This window comes from Meleagris gallopavo, chromosome 1, assembly GCF_905368555.1.
Source record: "Meleagris gallopavo chromosome 1, MGAL_WU_HG_1.1, whole genome shotgun sequence".
NCBI lineage: Eukaryota > Metazoa > Chordata > Aves > Galliformes > Phasianidae > Meleagris > Meleagris gallopavo.
This window is the reverse complement of record NC_139404.1, coordinates 189,987,862-190,010,777: the sequence shown is the minus strand read 5'-3', so window position 1 is coordinate 190,010,777 and position 22,916 is coordinate 189,987,862. Positions and strand designations below refer to the sequence as shown.

The 22,916-nt window shown below is 39.7% G+C and overlaps 1 protein-coding gene across 8 annotated transcripts in view; it reads right to left on the bottom strand.

Moving 5' to 3' along the window:
* The window catches only part of TENM4 (teneurin transmembrane protein 4), a 594,920-nt gene that overhangs the window by 173,128 nt on the left and 398,876 nt on the right, over window positions 1-22,916 (bottom strand). For all 8 annotated transcript variants that reach the window (XM_085216460.1, XM_085216463.1, XM_085216464.1 and 5 more), the window contains 3 exons: window positions 12,826-12,996; window positions 7,851-8,065; window positions 1,879-2,089 (listed from right to left, as the gene is read on the bottom strand). In XM_085216460.1, coding sequence (XP_085072586.1) covers window positions 1,879-2,089; window positions 7,851-8,065; window positions 12,826-12,996 — 597 coding nt within the window. The remainder of the gene's footprint in view (window positions 1-1,878; window positions 2,090-7,850; window positions 8,066-12,825; window positions 12,997-22,916) is intronic.

The following is a 22,916-nucleotide window of genomic DNA, read 5'->3' as shown; positions in this document are numbered from 1 at the left end:
CTGTACAGCTACCAAGCGATTCCCATGTATGGGGCAAGGCTCTCTTTTACTGTACAGCAATAAAAAAACCAACTCCCTTGAGCCAAAAGATAGAATGATTCAAGGGCAACAGGGAATCTATCATGGACTGTTCTGCTTATCACATGGTCGCGAAGGTAAACAAAACAATATTGCCTTAAAGATAATCTGACATGCTTTTCACCCACGCTGCTCCCCCACAGCTCAAAGACAGGTTAAGGATGTTTTGCCTTTTCTTCCCCTTTGTTAGTGCAATGACGCAGGGAGAGAAGTCTGGCTGGAAGCTCATTTGCATTGCTTTGAAAACAAACATATAGTGGTTGTGCTTTAAAAATGTTTTCTTCTGTGAAAGCCTTACTGATTTCCTGAGCTGGGGAATTTCAAACTGGAGAAATTCTTAGAGCAGGAAAAAAAAATCATGCTCAGAAGGATATTTGGACGCTGCTCCAGGCAGAAGATGGAGAATACAGGGCTCAGTTCCCAGCACTGCTGCAGCAAAGTAAATCTGCCAAAGGGAAGTGATGGAGTCACCATCCCTGGAGGTGTTCAAGAACTGTGGAGAATTGGCACTGAGGGACATGGTCAGTGGGCATGGTGGGGATCGGTTGGGGTCGCACTTGGGGATCTTAGAGGTCTTTCCCAATCTTGATGATTCCATAATTATAATTGAAAGTAAATCTGTACTCTGCAGAGCAGTCTTCAGTTTCATAAACTAATGTGTTACTGTTTCTGGTGTTGTTTAACTGTGAACAGTATAAAACTTGTGAAGTTACAGCTTTTAAATTTAACACAGCAGTGCTTTCGCTTCCGCATTAGGTAAACTTTAGAGTTTAAAGTGAATATTGGGATCTTAATGATGGCTTTAATAAGACCTAAACTTTTAATTAACCTGCCAAGACAAATTACAGCCCGTAGCTCTTAGGCAACTATTGCAGACAGCTGAGACTCAACACCAATACTTCTTTGGGGAGAGGGATTAATGACAGCTTTGGACTGAGTCTGCTTTTTTTAGCAAAGTAAAAAAAAAAATCCATTAAACAATCACTGTGGCTGGAAGAAAGCTGAGCGTGAGTTTTATGGAGCAATCTTTAAATTACAACCAAACGAATTTGGGGATATGAAAAGGTTCAGCGGGTGAGTCAGATTTAAAATTAAATACTACTGAGTCAGAAACAGGTTCTGCTGTTTGTGAAGCAAGAACACGTGGGGTGCACAAGCACACAAGCAGCCTGCAGGCAGCATCCTTCCTGCAATGGACAACAGCTCATCAGGTGACTTATTGCCAGAGCAGCCCAGAAAACTGTTAATCTGTACTTCTTAAGAAACCTGAGATTCTGTTTGTTAGCAAGGAGAAATAGAGATTCCCGGTGTTGTGGTTCCTATGAGCAAAGCTGTGCAGTGCTCTTTGCTGGTTTTAACCTCAGTGCTCTGCCTGAGCTCCTACTGCAGTGATTTGGACAGCGCTTAAAGGCAGGGCTGTCAGCAAAACTGCTGCACAGTGCCACTCTGTGCTCTTCAATCATCCCTCTACCTCTGCTCCAGGAAGAGTAAATTAAAAAATAAAAAATAAATAAAAAAAAAGCTAAATAAAAAAAATAAGATCAAAGGAAAAGTGAAGCAGGGAATTTCAAGCTTGTAATCCAACTCTGGCACCGGGTGGAATCTCGTTCCGGATATAGTTATTAAAAAGGCATACAAAATACTTACATGCTATTTAGGGCCTAACAGCACTCAGCCAGTTGCTAAATACATCCTCTACATTCGGTCCAGAACCACACAAAGCTACCATGCAATTTGAGTATGTGCATTAACACCTGGCCTGAAGGCAGACGGTTTGGGAATAAAACAGGAAACGCTTACCAATGGCAGTGGTAAGGAAAGAAACCACCTCCGACTCCTTGCCATCATTGTAGAAGGCCAAATGCCATATGCCTGAATCCAAGTACTGGATAAAGCCTGTCTCGTGGCTGGACAAGGGCACAAAGGCTCTGTGTTGCCGTTGAGGCCCTTCCAAGCCTCTCGCCTCCTGGCTCAAAAGGCGTCTTCCATCGAGGAGCTCAACAAAGTCAAACTGAAATACAAGAAAGAGAGATGTCTGTGTGCACTGCAGGCTTCCTCAAGCTGTTTCAGGAAATTGACAGATATATTTTGCATTACATATTAGAAATGTACATATTCAGATATATCATAAGCAGTTTTTTCTCTGTTAGTGTCTATTCAAGCTACTAATGTTCCTAGATTACCTGCAAGCAAGTCTTTTGGAAACAGAAGCATAGAATCACAGAATCATAGAATCACTTAGGCTGGAAAAGGCATCCAAGATCACGCAGTAAAACTGCCCATCTACCAGTATTTGCCCACTAAACCATGTCCCTAGTATGTAATACATAACGAGTGAGGATATGAATGCAATTTCCAGTAATTAGACACAACAAGAAATAATCTTTATTTAGAATGTAATTTGGGGCACAGTGACCCTAGTGACATGGAGGGGGTTGGAGATTCATGACTGGGAGTTGGAGATTCATTATCCTTGAGGTCCCTTCCAGCCCTGGCCATTCTGTGACATGCTCCTTCTGTAGAGACATAGGGAGGGAAAGAACAGTAATGCGCTGGCACAGGATGCCCAGGGAGGTGGTGAAGTCACCATCCCTGGAGGTGTTCGAGAATCATGCAGATGTGGCACTGAGGGATGTGGTCAGTGGGCATGGTGGGATGGGTGGGGCTGGACTTGATGATCTTAGAGGTCTTTTCCAACCTTAATGATTCTATGATTCTTTTCTACGATTCTAAATCTGAGGTCTAGGGGACGTGGCCAAACTGCACAATACGTATGATGAGAAACTCCTCAGAAGTTTATTTGTTATTAGGGCATGTGGGATGAGGAAAATGTAGGATGAGGGGAAATGGCTTTAAACTGGAAGAGGGTAGATTTAGACTAGATATGAGGAAGACATTCTTTATTGTGAGGGTGGTGAGACACTGGCACAGGTTGCCCAGAGAGGTTGTGGATGCCCCACTGTAGAGGCATTCGAGGCCAGGTTGGATGGGGCTGTGAGCAGTGTGGTCTAGAGGGAGATGTCCCTGCATCTAGCAGGGGGCTGGAACTAGATGATCTTCAAGGTCCCTTCCAACTGTAAACATCCTATGATTCTATGATTTTCTTTGTACCTTGGTTAATAAGACAGAAATAAATTACCTAGCCTAAATGGATAGTTTGCCAGAGCTTTTGGTTATCAAGAGAAATATGAATGTAAGTCAAAGAAAGATTTTGTAAGTAAATTGTGGCATATCTTTTTCAGAACTATTTTTCTTAGTGAGCAATGCTTTTTTCCTTAAATCAATATCCGAGGTGGTTAAAAGATCATAAAAGATGAAAAGCAGAAGAAGTAATGTAAAAAGAGTCCCATTTACTGGATAGCTTTCAGAAATTTTCCTCAAAAGAACTTTTTTTTTTTTCCCCAAGGTAACTTCAGGTGAACAATCACTTCCATTTCGCTATTAGGATTATAACTACCTTTTGTTCCCCATTTAAGTAACACTGCACTGACTTTCTGCAATAATTGTATTTTGTCTGATGATATATTAATGGGACAAGTCGGGTACAATCCTAGCAGACATCACAGTTATTAAGTGAGCATTATCTAATCTGAGTCTTCTTTTGTGGTAGGTGAATAGAGCATTTTGTGAGCAGAACTCAGCAGTCAGGGCACAGCCTTTTCTGTTCCTCAGCTCCCCTTGCCTTCACCTCTTTCAATTGCTCAATCAGATAAACTTGTAGTTTTTGGCAGGTGCAAGGAAAACAAAAACACCACCTGTTTTTGGACCAGTAAATATTGCTGTACTAAATGTCTGCATGCTTTGGCTGAACCCATCAACAACATTTAGGCTCCTTATCCCTGTTGACTTTAAACATGTGGTGTATTATTAGGTTGTCTGATATGGTCTTCAAAGTCCACCAAGATAAGGACTTGTTGAGGTTTTCTCTCTTCTGCAGTTATCACTAAGTTATTTCCATCACTTTCTTGTGGCAAAAGCTATATATGACCTATCTTGAAGATCAAAAGACAGAATTTGTCATGAGGGTATTTCTCATTACTACATTTTAATTACTTATTTCCTTGAAATAAACAAGACCTCACTTTAATTTATGTTTTCTTTATTTCAGCACGTGGATCATTCAGATTTGATGCTGCAGTATCTTTTGAGAAAGAAGTGAAGGCATTCCTTTTGGCTGTCCATGAAGTTAGCTTTGTCAGAAACAAGAGCTGTTAGGCAGATGGATCAGATTTCTAAAAACACACTAAAGGAACAGGTGACTGCAGATATAACAGGTAAAGTTCATCTCAAGGTGTTGGTATCTCCATGGTAGTTTGAATTCGTTTTCTAGAACTAGTTCAGCAGTTAAAGAAATTCGAGACTCTTCTAGACTGCAGTTTGCCTCATCTTGAAGTTGAAATCCAAGTAACATCCAGTATATTGGGCCCTAAGGCATTTATTTCTTGCTTGAGATGAAAACAACTTGCAGGCATCCAGCTGCAGTAAGTTGCTATTGTTATAGCCCAACCTGGGTTATGCTTACCTGGGACTCCCAGCCAAAAGTAAACTTAATTCTATACATATTCTTAAGATGGTGCTTTGGATGTTGATGACTTTGCAAAGTTACTACATTACTGGCTGTAAATATCACAAATCACAAGTGGATTATGCTTTATTATGTTTTAATAAATTCAGAAATTTTTAATACACAACTGGAGTTATTGAAAGCAAGAAATGCCATTTTAATCAATTCAAATTGTATGAATAAAAAAATGTATTCCACAAACTATGATGGCCAATACCTAAAATTTACTATTTAAAATCTGGCCTGGGTTGAAAAGAGTTTAAAAACTGATTTGATTTGGGAAAATTAAATTTAATAGACCACAAGAAAATTGTTTAACTTTTATTACCATTTGTTGAGAAGAATTAGAAAAAATGCCTAAATTTTTGCCTTCTACAAGCTCTATTTTTAACACTACAAAAATCTGGAGCTTGCGTTTTTTTTCCTACTTGTGTCTGTGGTTGCTGGCAACCACCAGGAGAAGATGGATGGTCACAGACAGACAGTTTGCCAAAGAGAATCATACAAACACAATCATTTGAGTTGGAAGGGACCTTTAAAGGCCATCTGGTCCAGCTCCCCTGCACTGAACAGGGACACCCACAGCTTCATCAGTGCTCAGAGCCCATCCAGCCTGACCTTGGGTGTCGTCAGGGACGGGACACCACCATCTCTCTGTGCAATCTGTGCCAGTGCCTCACCATTCTTACTGTAAAACACTTTTTCCTTATATGCAGCCTAAAAATCTGGAAAAGTTTCGTGTTTTAACACAAAAAAAAAAAAAAAAGACTTTAAATATTTTGCCAAATACAGGAATATGTGCAAAGGCACCAACTCAAAGACCCTAAAAAAGAATGGGTTATGTAGAGGTGCACGTTAAGAAGATGGAAGATGGATTATTTAAACTGAAGAAATATCTGCTTATCTAGTTTGGAAGAAAAGCTGATTGCCAGTTCAAATTTTGCTATTGCCAACCCTTTATTACATTCTTCCAAAGAGGAGATTATCAGTGCTTTAAGCACACATATTGCTGAAGTCCTGTTTATGAAATTCCTGATAAAATTTGGAAATCTAAAACTGACTGGTTAGTTTTATGGGGTGCAGCAGATACTCTGGATTACGCAAAAGAAAAGATGAGATTTGTGTAATACGTATTAACTATGAAAGACCAGTCTACAGTTTCAATACAGAAAACAAGTTAGCTGTTTAATAACTCCTAAGGCAAATAAGTTATGGTGAGATTAAATGCTAAGATTTAAACTTCATATAAAAATGTACAGAAGGAGAACAACATTTTAATCACAGCACATTTTTTAAAATAATAAATTTAGGAAAAAGGACCATTTCAAAACCAAATTAAATATTAACTACTGATATATCAATATTGTTTTAATATCTGCAGTTTCCTTAAGTTATTTCTTCAGGGTCTGGGGACCTGTTTCTAATACTGTACCATGACTCTTATTGTTGGAATAAAAAAAGTCTATTTGGTAATTTTTGATGATGTTTTGGTCCAGATGACAATTATTATTAGTAGTAGTATTTGTATACTTGGCAGCACTTGATTTGTGCCTATTCAAAAGCAGCACTTACAAGATCTTTGTAGAAATGCACTGTTTCCCCCAGCATGTAGTATGAACAACACGTGCTACATCCCACATTCTATGTCTCATTTTCAGCTGAGGATTCAACTGATACACAGCTGCACTGTTTCAAATGGGAAAGGTCCCAACACTGACAAATCATTCCCAAGATCCCAACCAAAATGAGACTAAAGAACAAAATGCAGAGATGGTGAAGTTGGTGTGGGCTTCTCACTCACTTGAAATATGGTTGGGTGGAGAGTCCTGCTAAATTTAGGCAGTTTTGCTTTAAGTTCAGTACTCTTTAGTTGAGATTTAGGTGTTACATTTCACAATTGCTACTTAAACAATTGAAACCATTCATGTAGCAAATCCTGTTCGACAGTAGATATTAATAATCATTATAAACAAGGAAAATCAGAGCTAATGCAGATTTCCACTCTACAACTGCTATTGTTGTGACCATGACTTTTTAATTTAAATAATATTGAATATTTAACTTCTAAATGTCTGAACCTCTCCCTAAAGAGAGACTGATAAAAAATGGGCAATAACGGCACTGTTGTGTCACTGAATTTATGACCTGCTGATCCTATTGAAATATTTTAATTCTGCAGAAAGGCAGGCAGAGGAAGCATGGATTTATGACACCTTTTTGACATAAATAAGTTGCAGGTGTGTTAATAAGTAGAAAATACCGTATTACCCAGAATAGTTGCAGTAAAAATCTTTGTTTGCTCAAAAAGAAAATAAAGGGTACTTCTATAAATCTTTAATAATGGTGCTGGTTGCTGGACTTTCAGTTTAGAATGGATGGCAAGGATAAGTTACAAAATTACTATAAAGCTGGTAATATTTTGATAACCTGTTGATGCAAGTAGGAATATGATGTTTTGCACTGCCTAATAGAGTCATGTCCTAATGCATTAATCAATCTGGTTAAGAGCAGCTTAAAAACTGAGATGGAAACCAGATAAACTAATTGACAAAATCTTTATTTAAGGGGATGGTTCTTCAGAGCATTTTCCAGAAAGTGATTTCTTGACACATTTTCTGTCCCAGTGTGTTAAAAATCCTCCAGAATAGTAATCTGTATCTTGATTCCTGCTTAAATATGCCCATGCCCCTGCAAAAACTCGATTCTGTTTGGTCATACACCAGTTACCGTGCTCTGGCCAACCTCAGTATAATCTGACAGCCAGCACATGTAATGTGAAGAGCTGGCACAAGGCATTTCATCATGGACAAGGAAAGGAGATCTTACTCCCATGAAAGTGAGAGATTGGGGTCTTGCAGCTCTAATCATGAGACGAGAGAGGCTGAAAGAGGGGCACATGGCATAGAATATGGGAACAAAAGATGGTTCTTTCCCATGGATGGAGAGGGTAGTGGCTCATGCTGCTAGGACCAAGTAGCTGATACCCTCAGCTTTTTCCCCAAACTGGTGTCAACTGCTCTGGCACATAAGGCTAATGTACGTAAATACCTTGCAAGTGTCACTTGATTATCTTTCTCTGGATATTTGACCAGATTTTAGTATCATGCAAGCATGCAGCAAATCCTTGAGAGAAACAGCTGAAATAAAAACACCATAAAAACATAAATTCTAAGACAAGTGTTACTTGATTGAAATGAGGTCCCATTACCTGTGTATGTGATGGTGGAAGGCCTTTTCTGCCATAGATGCCAACCAGAGCAGCCTTTCCTAAAGACACATTGAATTTCAGATGCACTGGGTGGTCGATGAACACCTGAGATCTCCAAAAGATACCAGGAGGGATCTTCTGTGTGGCTCGTCTGCCAACATCAATTTCTCCAGAGTCTATAAAACTGTCGTCTGGAAAGAAACTACTGGGCTTTCCTGCCAAAATACAGGAACAAAAATCTTGGATTAGCCTTAGATCCTAGAAGTAATCCAATCACACAGCTATCTCTGACATTGATCTTGAGAAACAGACTATTAGTGTCCCGAGGTCTTCGGAGTACTGTTTGTTGCCAATCCTTTTCATTATGAGAGGAGAACTGGCAGGGTTATTCTTGGCTTCGGTAACTGTTTTGTTTGAAAACATGAAAATGGGAAGAGTAAACTGGAGAAAAATGGCCTGTGGTTCAAATATTAACATCAGAGCTTGTTCTAATTACATTACGTAAAAATAAATCATTTTACATTATAACATAAATGAATGTAAGCTCACTGATGGAGAAGTCATCATTACATTAGCAGAGAGAAGTGAAGAAATAGTGAAGTAGGCACATGTCACAGAATAGAATGGCAATGTGGAGAAGAGCAACATGAATGATGTCTAAATGGGGAAATAAAAATATTTCTTTATTAAATTCACGTTTGACAGTGGTAACAATATTTTAAATTTGTTAAACAGTCCAAAAAAAAAGGACTGAGAAAAGAGATGAAGGAAATCATGCCCTGCACTTGAGTAATATCGACTCTGAAACCGGAGAGGTTTTAGTTAGATTTCAGTCTGCAAAGTGTGTTATGATTATCCAACTTCCTTTAGCAGCTGAGCAAATGGAGGCAGCTGCTTCTCAAAGCACCCACCAAGTTAGAGAGCCTGGGATGGCAATTAGCATGTGTTGTAATGTGAGGGAGACAGCCTGGAGCTCGGCATCCCTGGAAAACAGCTGAGAACCTCCAGATTAGACATCTATGCACTCACAGTTCTCAAATTTGGTGGCTGCTTTGAAAATACTTCAACTCAAAGAAAGCCCAGGGAATGGGGGCAATGTGCAAAATAAAATCCCAGAGCACTGTCTGTTGACTCTTTTGTATATCCAGTGGCCATACAGCTTCACAGAGAAAAGATGAAGGCAACTGCTTAGCAAAAAACCTCTATATAAGGGCACTTAAAGAAAGATTTTGGCTTCGGTAAGGAGAGCACTGTCAAGGACTAATCATTAATTTTATACATCCAAATCAACTGGTTATCTCATTGTGGTGCCATTACAGCTCGCTACTCTGTGTTTCACAGATCAAGCAATTCCAACAAAACGAGAACAACACTTTTCAGGATTGTATATTATTTTGTAGAAAAATCATTGAGAGAATTTGGGGGAAACAAAAAATATGAAATAAAAATATCTTCTTCTATCCATCATAAATTCAAATGAAATAGTCTTAGAACTTATTGCCAAGTTGAAAAGATAGAACAACCCCTCATTTTATGGTTTCAAATCATAAATGGTTCCTTTAAACATCAAACTTCTCTGTATACCATCCCACTATAAGCTCAATGGGAGAGACAGAGGCAACCTGCTAGCTGTCTCTAAAATCCATATCCAAATTATCTGCATATTGACAGTTAACAAAAGAAGCATCTGAAAACATCTCTTTGTAGAAAGGAGATATTTTGTTTCTTCCTTCTAAAATTTTTATCAGAACTTTTGGTCCAAATAAGACTAATCCTTGGTTATTGCACTAAAGTTAGCAACTGCCTAAGTACGTTGTTGGAGTGGGAACTGATGGCATTTTTCATTTCTGTGCTATCTCATGGATATAGTTTTCTGCACAACAGCATACTCTACAAAGCAAAGGGTGTACATTCTTTCATAGAAAAAGGCTACTGGTTATTTTATTAAATTCTCATTTATCGTTGTTCATCACATTCAAATAAAAACAAGGTGGGAATCTGTTGGCTTTCTATCCTTTTCTAATCAAAGTGCATATTAACAGAGACAATCAGAAGCAGCTTAGGTAGATGGCCATTCTCACAGACTCATTTGTGCTGGTAATGTACAACTGCACAATGAACATCAACCAGCTTGATTCTGAAGGGGATTACTTTATGAACTGGATTGCAATTATTTATTTGCTATACTAAAAATTACTTCTACTCCAGTTAGGATTCAAGCAAATGATTCCCATGTCTTCGTGCAAAGTTTCTCATTTCAGTTCTATTAAAAAGCAGCTGAAGACATCACATGTTGGTTTTCAAAATGGTAGATATTTTTTCTGATTACCACTGACATGCTTTATAGATTCATAGAAATTTAGGTGAAAATCTACAGTATTTGATGTGTGCTCTGATTGTTCATTAATAAAGATGGCACATCAGAGTGAAGGTGAGAATTTAATGCATTAGATGTTGATGTGCTAGAGAGAGCCTGGAGAGAATTAGCACAGTGTGTATTCTGCCTGTACAGAAAGCAACAGTTTCTGTACAAGCAAGAAAACTGCTTCTGTGACTGAAAGATGAATTCACAGAAATAATTGTTTGCACACACAATTACAAAGCCTATGTCTCCTGTTTGAGGACAGCAGTATGTCTGAAGTGTGATGGGCACTAAGCTGCCATGTCTTGCTCCATGGGTTCAGATTTCCCCACAGCTCTCTTCACAAGGCTCAAGTCAACCCTTGTCTTGCCAGCCTCAGCCTACAGTGGAATCAGGCCCTATGGATTGGATTCTTCATAAAGAAAGTACAATAAGAAAGCAATTTCAGCTTCTAATCAGAAATTAAGTTTTAATCAGAGTATTTGACTGCTTAAAATTAACTTCAGGTCTGAATTCTTAATTGGGCTGTCAATTACTTTGCTCTTTCCATGCATTACCTTGAACTTTTTAGTTGCCGTAGCAACTACTCCTAATTTATTTGGTTATCAAAATGAGCCATTTCATTTCGGCCCCTGCTGAATCTGCTGGTATTTTTGATAGCGAGGTACCCTGACTCATCAAAACACTTAAGAACACACTTTATACTCCTCTGACTTCAATCACAGTTAATTACGCGCTTAAATGTAAGCATGTGATTAAGTGCTTTGCTAAACAGGGATGGACTTAAACGCCCATAAATGCTGTGCTGGAGCACAGCCATGGATGAGAATTGGCAAGACATTGGTAATGATTCATTCAGATCAGCTGTAAGACTGACTGTTCCAAGCTATTTCAGTGTGATCAAGAGAACTTTCAAATACATTTTAATCCATTTTGTAAATACATTTCAATCACACACATTCTGAATTAGAATTGCAGCCATGCTGCACTGCTAGTCCAGAATTAGTTGCGTAGTAACTTGATGGATAAACAGCTGCTTTAAGGCTGGATGTGATTAGTCCTGCAAAAAAGATCTTGTCCTGATGTGTTTATTCAGTTAGGAGAGGACTCCCTCCTCTAAGCCGATGGCTTCCTAAACATCTATACGAAGCACTGACTCAAGGAGTCTTCCAATGACATTCATAGATTTTCCAGATTTCTCTTTTAGCAGGAGTATTTGGCAACACTCAAAAACTTGCTGACGTCACTAAGCATGGCTGAAAAAGAAATCAAGTGGAAGACTTTGATTAGGCCAGTAGTTTTTCATACTTCCGTTTATTTTCATTTTGGCTTTTAAAAGGAAATAAACAGATCAAAGCTACACGTTTCAAAAATGAAACACATGGCAAGTTAGAAGGAGAAAAAGGATCTGCCATGAAGTATTTTTGAATGCAACATATGATATCTGCAGATTGCTGTACTGTCTGGTAAGGTTTGCTGAGAATATCTTGCTGAGTTGATTTTTCCTTGTAGAACATTGTTGTCAGCCATCAGTTGTTAGTAAATACGCTTCTAAGGAACACACATAATCATGGCCTTTATTTGGACTGATAAAGGCAGATAGCTCTTACAGAACAATAAAAAAAACCTAACACCCTATAATTAATTTGAATTAAATAGACAAACACAGGCTCTCTGCCAAATTCCAGGGAACTCTGGAAACTTTTGAATTCAGTGAATTGCCGGAACAGCAGCATACTTCTTTCTCTTACCCACAAACCTTCACCCTCCAACTAAATACCAAAAATAGCCAATGACTGCAATTTTGCTGGAATCTGTTGGATGTGTATGAAGAAGTTTGACACACAAAACAGCTTTCTGGAAATCTGAATCACAAAGCAGCTTTCTGAAACTCTGGACTCCTCATTTCTCCCATTAAGTCTTGGGAGAGATAAAAAATGTGTCCTTTGCAGACCTTATGGGTACTTTCAGCAGTGTTCCCCCTACACAGAGCATAGTAAGATCTAAAGCTACTGGATAATGCACTGCTGAACTGATAAACTATTAGTTTCTTCTAGTTTCAGTTAAAATTGCAAGCTGACACCATTATGATGCTTTGAGGAGATCTTTTACCTGGACATCTTCGTAAAGAGATGTTCAACCATGGAATATCAACACTAAATGTGCAGTCTACCTGATTCCACTTATACTCTTTGGTTCTCAAAACATTTGATACATAGTGTCAATGAGAAGGCAAAACCAAGTATTTTTATTCATTAAATGTCCAAGGAATCTAATTTTCAAGTCTTTTTTCCCCTTGGGAATAGCCATTTGAGACAAGAGTTTTCACAATGGACTTCTGTACTCAGCGAGATAAGTACAGATAGTTCCACCTTGAGAACACCTTGAAAGCGTGATGAGGATTGTACACACTTCTATCACATGAGTGAGTATCAGAAAGGCATGAAACTTAGAAACATACGGAAACAGGATTGACGACTACTAGCTCTAGACGTGAAAGACTGGAAAAAGCACCTGATAATGGCAATATTGAAGGTAATGGAACATGAGATTGGATGGCTGGAGTTCAGAAGCAGACAGAGGACTGACAACATGGACACACACCAACCATACCTTCACTGGTTCCTTTGCCTTTCCTGTCAGGTAACTCTAACCCTGTGCCCCCCGAAGGATATAAGGAGACGTCCGTTGGCACTGGCCAACTGCTGGCTGTGTCTTCCGTGATTTCATACATCTGCCCTTCCATCGGCTGCAGGTGCCAGTTTAGGCCAAACAGGTGCATGGCTGTGGTGAGCAATGAGAAAAGTCATCTTTTTCTGTCTGTGAGAGTTGCAGAACTACAGGGGCACTTTCTAAACCTTCACTCCACCACCTTCTTAGTGGTCATTGTTTTAGGACAAAAATGGGATTCAGGGGGTTAGACAGCTCCTACGGATTCTGCCACACCAATTTCATGGATCCTTCCTCCCACCTAAGCCATTTTCAGAGCAACTCTACCATTCCAGTAGAACCACTCCCAGCCTTTGGCCTACGTGAGGGAATGATCAGGTGCCATGTTATAGAAAACTCCCAAGGCTTGATGATGATGCAGTAAACACAAAGATACAAGGAGTATTACTTGTCATCATAACAGTAAATCCTAGGAAATGACTCATTAGTTTGCTTTGCTGTAGTTGAGGCATATTATATAGGTTCATTGCTTTTTTTGAAGCCATCAATTCAACACTTTCTTACAGATATCTCTCACAGTTTTTCCTGAAAAAGACCAACTGAAAACAAGCAATTTTAGACCAATCTTGCACACATTCCATAATGCGCAGTACTAGGAATGCAAGAGACTGTGATTGAGCACTCCTTAGCCCTTCAGCTGCTCCTATTCAGATCAAAGATACATTCTCAAGGTTTGAAAACAAGAAGCGCCGTTCAGATTTGTGTGATACCAAGACATTGCTCTCTGTAGGTTTCTGGGCCATGCAAAGTCATCCAGTGCACACACAAATCTATTTCAAGGTTTTACATAAAGACAAGTGAAGTAAAAGAACAAGACAAAATACTTAAAAAACAAACACATGTATGAGGAGTATGGAAAATCGTATGCTTACACAACTTATACTTGTCCCTTGAAAATATAAAGCAAAACAACGTGGCTTCCCATATCAGTTCTTCCTTTCCCAGCATAAACATTTCATATTCAATCAGTATCCAGTTTAGCTTCAGGCTCTCTACAGCTAAATGATCTGATACTCTCTACACTTGGAATGACATTTCTTTTTTAAGGGAATGCCTTGATATTTTACACTATAATTTCTCCATGAAACTGTTCAATGGCACTAACATCATAGACATTTAACATAAACAAAAAGAGTCAAAAAACATAAAAAAAAATAGAGTATTTTCATTGCATATCGTTCTCATTTTATACATAAAGATACATCTGAGCTTGGCAAATGCTGTCAGGGACAAGTGGTTAGTTTATTTAAAACTGTGTATCAGCAACAGTCTTTTCAAGATAATTGAAAGGTAATCTGAGAAGCTCTCCAAAAACAACATGTTTAGGCAATTTAGCAAAATAGGTGACTTTTTCCACTTCAGTTTCAATTAGGTCATCTATCATTTACTAACACAAGTAAACTTGTCTTTGCATTAATACAGCATCACAAAAACAATGAGAGCAAAACTCTCATTTTACCATATAAACAGGGACTGATTGTTAACAAAGTCTTGATCATTAAGAAAGAAAATACTCTCTTAAAACTCCCAGGCAGCAAGGAAAGTCTCCCAGAGATCTGGTCACAACTCAAACATTCTTGTATAAGTACACATACCAAGAAGGAATGCTACCAACTCAACTGGTAATCCAACTTGATGCAGAGTGGCCAGTATTTGCAGTCAAAGCAGAATTAAACCTGGCTTGTTCACTCCTCCAGACTCAGGCAATACTAGACAGCCAGCAGTCCAGATGCCTCTGCTTGCCTTATGTGCTTAATTCCAACTCCATCTAACAAATATCTGCATCCCACAAAGACTTGCATGAGCTTACACAAAACATCACTAGCTCAAGCATAAATTAAGCAACCAGTTTTTCAGTAGACCATTTGAATTGCTCTATCCTTCAGTTATCACAGGGTAAGTGCCCTCTTCTCCTGCAAGAAAATGAAGCCAGAGAAGTCAGCATTGTTTGGGGTGCAGTGGGAAATCTATGAGCATTTCTTCCAGACATGCAAAAAGCATTTAAATACACCTAAGAGGAAAGGACAAAATAAGGACAAAATTTTGCTTCAGACAAAGGACAGAGCTGGTAGTTTGGAAATGCAATGACTCTTCCCTAATTATCCATCTTCTTCAGCACGTGAATCATGGTTCCTTGTCATCACTCATTTCTAAATGTTTGCAAAGCATCTTACAATGTCCCAGCCTAGCAAATATGACAAAGTTATACAAAACATAGATGCTGTGTGTGTTACTACACATAAATAAAACCATGTTAATAGGACTACTTTTGTCTTTGGTTAATAGATTTTGTCTGAAGCAAAAAGCTTCTTGTGAACATTGATCCCGAGACTGCATGTACTGCCCTGTTGAGGATTTCTAATTCAATGCTGCCAAGTACAATATAGAAACCTATAAATATTCACACCCATTGGACAGACATCTTGCAATTTCTACTGCAGGTAAGTAATAACAACAAAAGCCTTCCTGAAACCAAAACAGAAGTGTGATCTGCTTTGGAAACACACTATGTATGCTACTAGGAAACCAGCTGGCTAAGTGCTTATCATTGCTTTCTTTCAAATACCAGCAATATCTGTTTTCAAACCAATGGAAAATTCAGTCTTCTCCTTGTTCCCTCAGAGAGCCATACTCATGCTAAAATGTCTAGCAGTACCAGCAGTGAATAATTTGGGTCTAAAACTCAGTGGGACGTGTAAAACTGTTGATACACACAGTTGTTTAAAGGTTCTAGGAGAGCACAAATCAAACTTGTTCTGTGTTAAATTGATGCAAAGTTCTTTTGTGTGGGAAAAAAAAAAAACAACACAAAAAGATTGTAATCAGGGAAAAACCCTGGAACCATGGAGGAGAAACACAACTTTGAAGTGTTAATGTTTCTAAAAGCAAAGTAAAGCTGTAAAAATAGTTTCAGATTCCTGATATTCTCAGTCTCCAGGTCAATTGAACCCACTGCTGACATTTTCTCTTTGGCTTTTTTTCCCTTTGCTCAGTTAGATAGAAGATGTGGCTCCCAAAGAGCAAATGCCTTCCTAAAAGCCCCCACGTCCTTCTCCCCAACATGATGCTCAGCTGATAAACAGATATCGAAGGCTCCCCATGTATAAAAAGATCACACTGCAATTAACAATCATTAAAGTGTACCCTTTTGTAAAATACCATGTAGCTTTCACTGCCTGGGAAGCCTCGCGACATGCTCTTTGCAGAAACCTAGGTTGCATTTCCCATGGTTAATAAAACTCTTTTGTCTGCCTTCCCTTAAAATGGAAACAATACTTAGGAGAAACTCCACATGTGTGCTCCCTGGGCCGTTTCAGCACCAACAACTTGTGGTAAAGTCATCTGGGACATCTGGCCCATTATGCTCGTGTTTTGACATCACATCTTTGACTTGCACATTTTAAACAATACTGAAGCGCTAGCAAAAAGGGCCCTGAAATTTGCTGATCAGGTAACAGCACGTTCTGTGGCAGAATAAACAACCTTATCCTCCGTCCTGAGGCATCTCTGGCTGCCTTCTTGGGAGTGGGGGGGGGGGGAGAGGAGGAAGAAGGAATGCAAACCCCACAGTGCTTTCAGGGTGTGACTACCCTGCCGAGTTCAGCATTTCAGTGCATTGCAGCAATTTATTTGCTGCACTCAGATTCACTTGAGCAAAGCAGATTTACAAACAGCTTTAGCATCAGCGGAGCTATTTAACCACCCAAATAAATCAAAGTTCGTATTGGTTTCACCAAGTATTCAGGATCATGATTCTTCAAGTTTTAAAACATTTTTTCTTTCTGTATTGCATTATTTCTATTCCACAGCTCTTTATGGAGACCATAAGCTGATGATGTTAAGCCAAATAAAGAGGAACATCCTTTCAAAACTTGCCTTCAAGAAACCCAGGCTTTTGGATATCTCACTGTTACTGCCACTTGCTTATGACACAGCAGAACGCTGAGGTCAAAACATCTTACTCAGCGGAGTGGAAAACAAAGAAACTGGAATAGCATTTAGGATGAAAAAGGACAAAGATAATAATTCACATGGTCAACAAAATGGACATCTCTTGGGACAGGCTGATGGAGCGAAGGAGTAAGCAGAGAGAGGTGGATGATTGTGATAGATCACAGGGGGAAGAAAAGACAAGACATGCTTACTGAAGCATATGAGACCCCCAGAAACCACACCAGTCAGCAAAAAATTGAAAAACACACTGCTGGCCCTTTATTAGCTTGTTGCTTTGCTCAAAGCAGCAAGCTAAGTGTAATAAATAACCGAACCAATCAATTACGATGTTTGAAATTAAGGCTGTGGCTGAAGCTACCAGCTGCTTCTATAGTGTTGTTATATGCATTCTCACAGCTCTGCTGCTGCCTTCCTTGCTGCCCCCTCAGAGCTCTCTGCTGAAGGTGCTGATGCTGGCTGATTCCTCACCTGGGTGAAGCTCCTAGAGAAGCTAATCAATGGAAAAAATAGGTTTCTCAGAATGGAGAACAAACCAAGCAGTGAATCAGCAGCAGCACAAGCATGGTGCACAGCCTGGATGGACAGTGAGCCCACAGAGCATCCAGGCAAGACGGAAAGACTTTCAGGCTTGCCATTTGTAAAGTTTATCAACTCTCTTAGCACTGAGAGTGCTCCATATTTTGAAGCTCTATTTCTCCAAGGATGGAAGTGATTTTGCATAAAGAAGCCAAGGGAGCACATAAAATGGGAAAAGGCAGTGTAAGAAAGATGAGCTGAGAGGCACTTAGTGAATGAGAATAAAAATGGGAAAGAAAGAGGAAGGAGGAGAGAAAAATACAGAAGGAGAGAAACCAAGAAAAGGTTAGGAGAGAGCAAAGGAAAGATGGGAAAGGAACAGCAAAAGCAGCCGGAGCTCAGTCAGTGGCTGAGAAGACTTTTTAAGTGGTTTGTTTCTTTACTCTCCTGTCTTTCTGTGGAATCAAGCATAAGATGTGTGGCGGTTACATGATCCTCTTTAACCTTCAGGCTTGACAATCAGCCTTATAATAACACACTTTTTACAATGAGACCTGAGTTTTGCTTTTTATCCTAATTGGAAAAAAAAAAAAACCAAAAAAAAAAAACAACCTGAATTCCACCACTGAATTACTCAGGGCTAATTTTGACTCAAGTAAATGTATTGCTTTCACTCCTGTCTCTGGAATAAACTTGACTGTAATTATCTGGATAACTGTGTCTCTCTACACTGAAATTATATGATTTCTGTAGAAGTGGGAGAATTGGCTGTTGCAGAATTAATCATGTTTTTGTGACATTCAGTGTTATGAAAAGGAGCCTTTCAGCATGAAATAATCACGGGTTTGTCAATCTTCAATAAATCACGGAAGAAGCGCACACGATTAAGGAGAACGGAGACAGTAAAACAAACAGAGGAGAAAGAACTCTCATGGTTTGCAGGAGTAAATCCTGGACCCTAAAGACCCACAACTTAAGGGTCTTCTGGTGCACCTTAAGGTGAAACTTAAGGTCAGTTCTTCTTTTCCTAATGCTGTTACCTGTGAGCAGAGGCCAACCCCCACCTCGCCACAACCTCCTTTCAGGCAGCTGTAGACAGCAATAAGGTCTCCCCTGAGCCTCCTCTTCTCCAGACTGAACCATCCCAGCTCCCCCAGCTGCTCCCTGTAAGAACTGAAGACATCTGAAATTGTTTCCTATGGGTAAAAGCCTTCCTTCCACGGTTTAAAGCACTTACTTGGGGAATGGAAAACCCGACTTCAGAAATCACGCTCTGCCCAAATGGATGTGAACTTGCACACCAGGACAGGTCTGCAGCCGTATGAGAGCAGAGAATCCAGCTGAACTGCTGGGCAGCCAGAAATGCAAAATTAATAAGCCTAAAAGAAACAGAGCCCAAAGGACAGATTGAATACATGTTGTTTAAGTGAAAAATCTCAGCTTGCTGCTGGGAGGTCCCACAGCTTCCCTTCCTGGCCTGTAGGTTTATTTGTCAGAGGACAATCATTTAGAAAAATAAAACAAAAAGACACAAAGAGGGACATTTAGGGTAATGCCCTTTATTGTAAGCTCCCCAGCTGGTCCCCTTTCTGATTGCTCAGTGATCCAGCTTCAAGGGGAAAAAAGGGTTTATATGCCTTCTTCGTAGGCTGGGGGTAAAGGCACTGCTAGGCAAGTCTGCAAATTCTTCATGCTGAGCAATAGAGTGTCCTTATCTGCCTGTCCCAGGGTGGAGAGTAAGGATGAAGGATTTAGACACTAAAAGAGATAATTCTAACTTTGTGTTTTTTTTTTTTTTTCTTTTTGAATCCTGAACGTTTTACATTAAGAGGCAGGTGCTCTTACAGCCATCTCCTTGTAGACACACACTATGGGATACTTCCACTAATCATCCCAGTACTGCTTGGCCATTCCTCTGCACTCAAAGAGATCTCAAGCAGTGCAAGCACCAGAAGCAGTTTTTTCAGAGCTAACTTGGGTTTCCTCCTTCCACCAGACAGAGTGCAAAGAAGGAATTCAAATGATCCAGAGCTTCCTACCTCTTAAAATGTTGCCACCAGAGTGGGAAGTGCTTCTCAGGAAAACAAAGCATTGCGTTAATTGTCTTCAACCCTGGCTGCAAATGCATGCACTTGCTTTGAGTTGACACACACCAGTGATTCTCTGACCCCTCCTCACTGCAGAGCCGTATCAAAGATTTCCAAGACAGAAGCAGATGGTCTACCAAATAGTATTAGATCCTTTTTAGGAGAACACTTTATATTTTAATTTAGCTCTCAACTGCTCTTAATAGGGAAGGAAAAAAAGCTTCCAGCTGAAGCATCACATTTCTTTGAAACCTTCAAGGAATTGACTGGAAAGACGTGTTATAAAACGAAGCAGTTAAACTCAATGTTTGTTCAATGCAAAGAGTCAGCACTTCCTATTCAATGTCTCCCTAATTACCCCTGGGGATCAAAGACTTTCAAGCGATTGCCTGTCCATTCAAACCGCTAATAGATGATCACTGGCCTTTCCAGTGCTATGGGAGATTTCTGGACGTTTCTCGTTTTCTACAGGGAAGAAAACTGTCATTTTAAATGCTTAGCATACTTTTGTGGGTATTTTTGGGATGATTTTTTAAAGCGTCAACCTATGGGAAAAAAAAAAAAAAATTGACATAAAGGTGTTGTGGCTTAACCAAGGAGCTGTCTGCTTAAATACAATCTGCAATTTCCTTCACCATTGTGAAAGTAGAATAGGAAGTTGAAAGATGGATCTCAGCAACATTTTGCTGCTGCTAGGCAGCTTACAGAACTAAAGCAGCTTATTTCAGCCCCCACAGCTCTAGTAAATTTGGTGTTACACATGCTCAGCCCTTTCTCTGTAAAATAATATTTTCCCTTCTAGATACCCTTTCTGGCAGAGACCATATTACTATAAATATGACCGAGATATTTCTTCACTATCAAAGTCAATTATAAGATGGTCCCACTGTACCTCTAAATGGAGTTTTAATTTGTGCATATAATATTAGAAAATAATAGTTTTCCCATTGGGGTACTCACTTCAATTAGAGAAATGAGGACAGGCAGCCCTACCAGAGGGCCTGCTACCTTGCTCTGCAATTACTAAAATTCTGGGCTAGTCTGTTGTGGACAGTATAATTTTACAAACAACATTTCATTACACACCTATGAGCCGTGAGACACTAATTAAAAAGGGTATAATTTACATAGGTAAATCAGCAACCTTTTGCATGCTTCTTTTTTCTTATTACATCTACCAGATACCGTGAGAAAACCTGCTTTCCCACACTGATAGAAAAGGTTGCTTAAAGTCTAAAAGATAGTATGTTGTCCCAAAGTCACAAAAGCTCCCTGTTTTCTCCACCTCAGCATAACAGAGATAGGATCAGAGTTTAGATATAGTATCTGGATCTAAGGGTGGTGAAGCCCTGGCACTGCTGCTCAGAGAGCTGTGCGTTCCCCATCTCTGGAGGTGCCCAAGGCCAGGATGAATGGAGCCCTGGGCAGCCTGAGCTGGTGGGGGCAACCAGCCCATGGCAGGGGATGGAACTGGGTGGGCTTTAAGGTCCCCTCCAAACCAACACTTCTGTGATTCTATGATTTTATGATTCTGTGATCTCGGTTTACATGCTAAGATCAATGTACTCATGTAGAATTTGATCAGAGAATCATTAGGGTTCAGAAAGACCTCTAAAGTCATCCAGTCCAAATGAGGAGTGATGGTTTGTCTACTTGCCCACCCTTCTGAAACCACACCATTTTATCATAAGGATGAATTGGAGAGTGCTGCTTATGGTTTAATCCTAAAATCAGCTGAAAACTGCAGGTGTATTCCTCATCACTGTGGAGGCTGAAATAGCACTAGAGCCTCACCTGGGTTGTGCTAGTTGCTGTAATAGAAATGAACAAAAATGACAATCTCAGAATCCCTCGACACCCAAAGCACAGGTTTAACATAAGCTGTACTTAGCTTGAGTGAATCTAGTGACTTCAAGAGCATGATGGAGATGCTTTAAATTAAGCATAAAATTATGCATTTGGCAGATCAGGGCAGAATGCTCACGAGCACCATCAAAACTGAGCCCTAAAGCAGAATCCCATCAACTTGGTGACTCTGGGGAGAGATTCCCAACAGATTCATCTGCACAAGTGTGCAGGAGCATCTCACTGCTTAACTGCTCCGGATATGACAAGTATATGGGTCAATTTAAAGCAGACCAAGATTATTTTATTTTCATATTTTCTTTACATGAATTTGAAAATCAGGTATATTGCCCCATCAGTTCATAAAGAGAGGGAAATTTTTTTTTTTCCTTTATTTTTCTTTTATTTGCCTGTACATGAGCTCAGTAAATGGATACAAATGTACAGTCTGACAATGCCACAGGATGACACAGTGAATGACACTAATTACACTAATTAATGACACTAGGAATTTTTGTCTGTCCAGGCACCATGGGTTAAACCCAGCACAGTACTTTCTGGTACCATAAATCCCTGTGAATGGCTCAGATCCTAATGCTCTCTCAGTAACAACACAACCTGATGATTTGTTTCCTTGGACTTAGAACTGATTCTAGCACATAGATTAAGGCAAGTGCTCACAAGTGCAACCCACAGCGTGCTCTTTAAAGGCCCACAGCCATCTTTATATTTAATTACACCTCGAAAAAGCATTTGCTAAGGAAACTCAAAGTTCGCCAAATCGAGCACTCAAAAGTGAGCAAGGAACAGAATTAAGATTTTAGATCAGCCCCTGTATGCATATGTACTCTGTAATAGCCTTTAATTCCCCCATCACAGGCTATTTTTTTTCCACTGGTCCAATGCTGAGCAGAACAATTGAAAAGAGATTGCCACTCAACCCTGGCAATTCCAGCATTGTTGCACGTTCAATTGCTTTCTAGGGATGCCATATGTGCAGCCTGGTTGGTAGCAACAGGAGGGGGTTGGAAAGGGAAGGAACACACTCAGCGCAGACAGTTTTGCTATAGTACTCTAAATAGGTCCCTACTGAGCATGTCTGAACTCAGATTTTTGTGTTTTAAGGCAGCCAGCTTCATATGGATGAGAGATATGATAAAGCACACACTATTGTTTGTTGTATCTAGTAGAAAAAGATGTCACCATTCCCTGGTACCCGCAATAGGGTTATAAAATAGCAGCAGATCCAAAAGGCAAGATTTTGCAAAAGAGATTCAGAACTATCTTCCATGTTTAGGAAACATTCACCTATAATCACTCAGGCCATACTAATTTTGTCTCATCATGGGTTAGAGGCACAGCATTCTGATTTGATCTCTCTTCCCCATAGACTACATCAACACTAGCAAATTAAACAGTACAAAGACATGTTCCTGAGCACTGAAACTCAACAGTCCATAGCACAGATTTGATCCTTGCTAGCTGGGATTCCTATGCACAGGAACTCAACGGTTGTCCAACCAGGGCCAAAATCATGGTAGAGATTCTACCAGAGATCATTCTCTACAGATG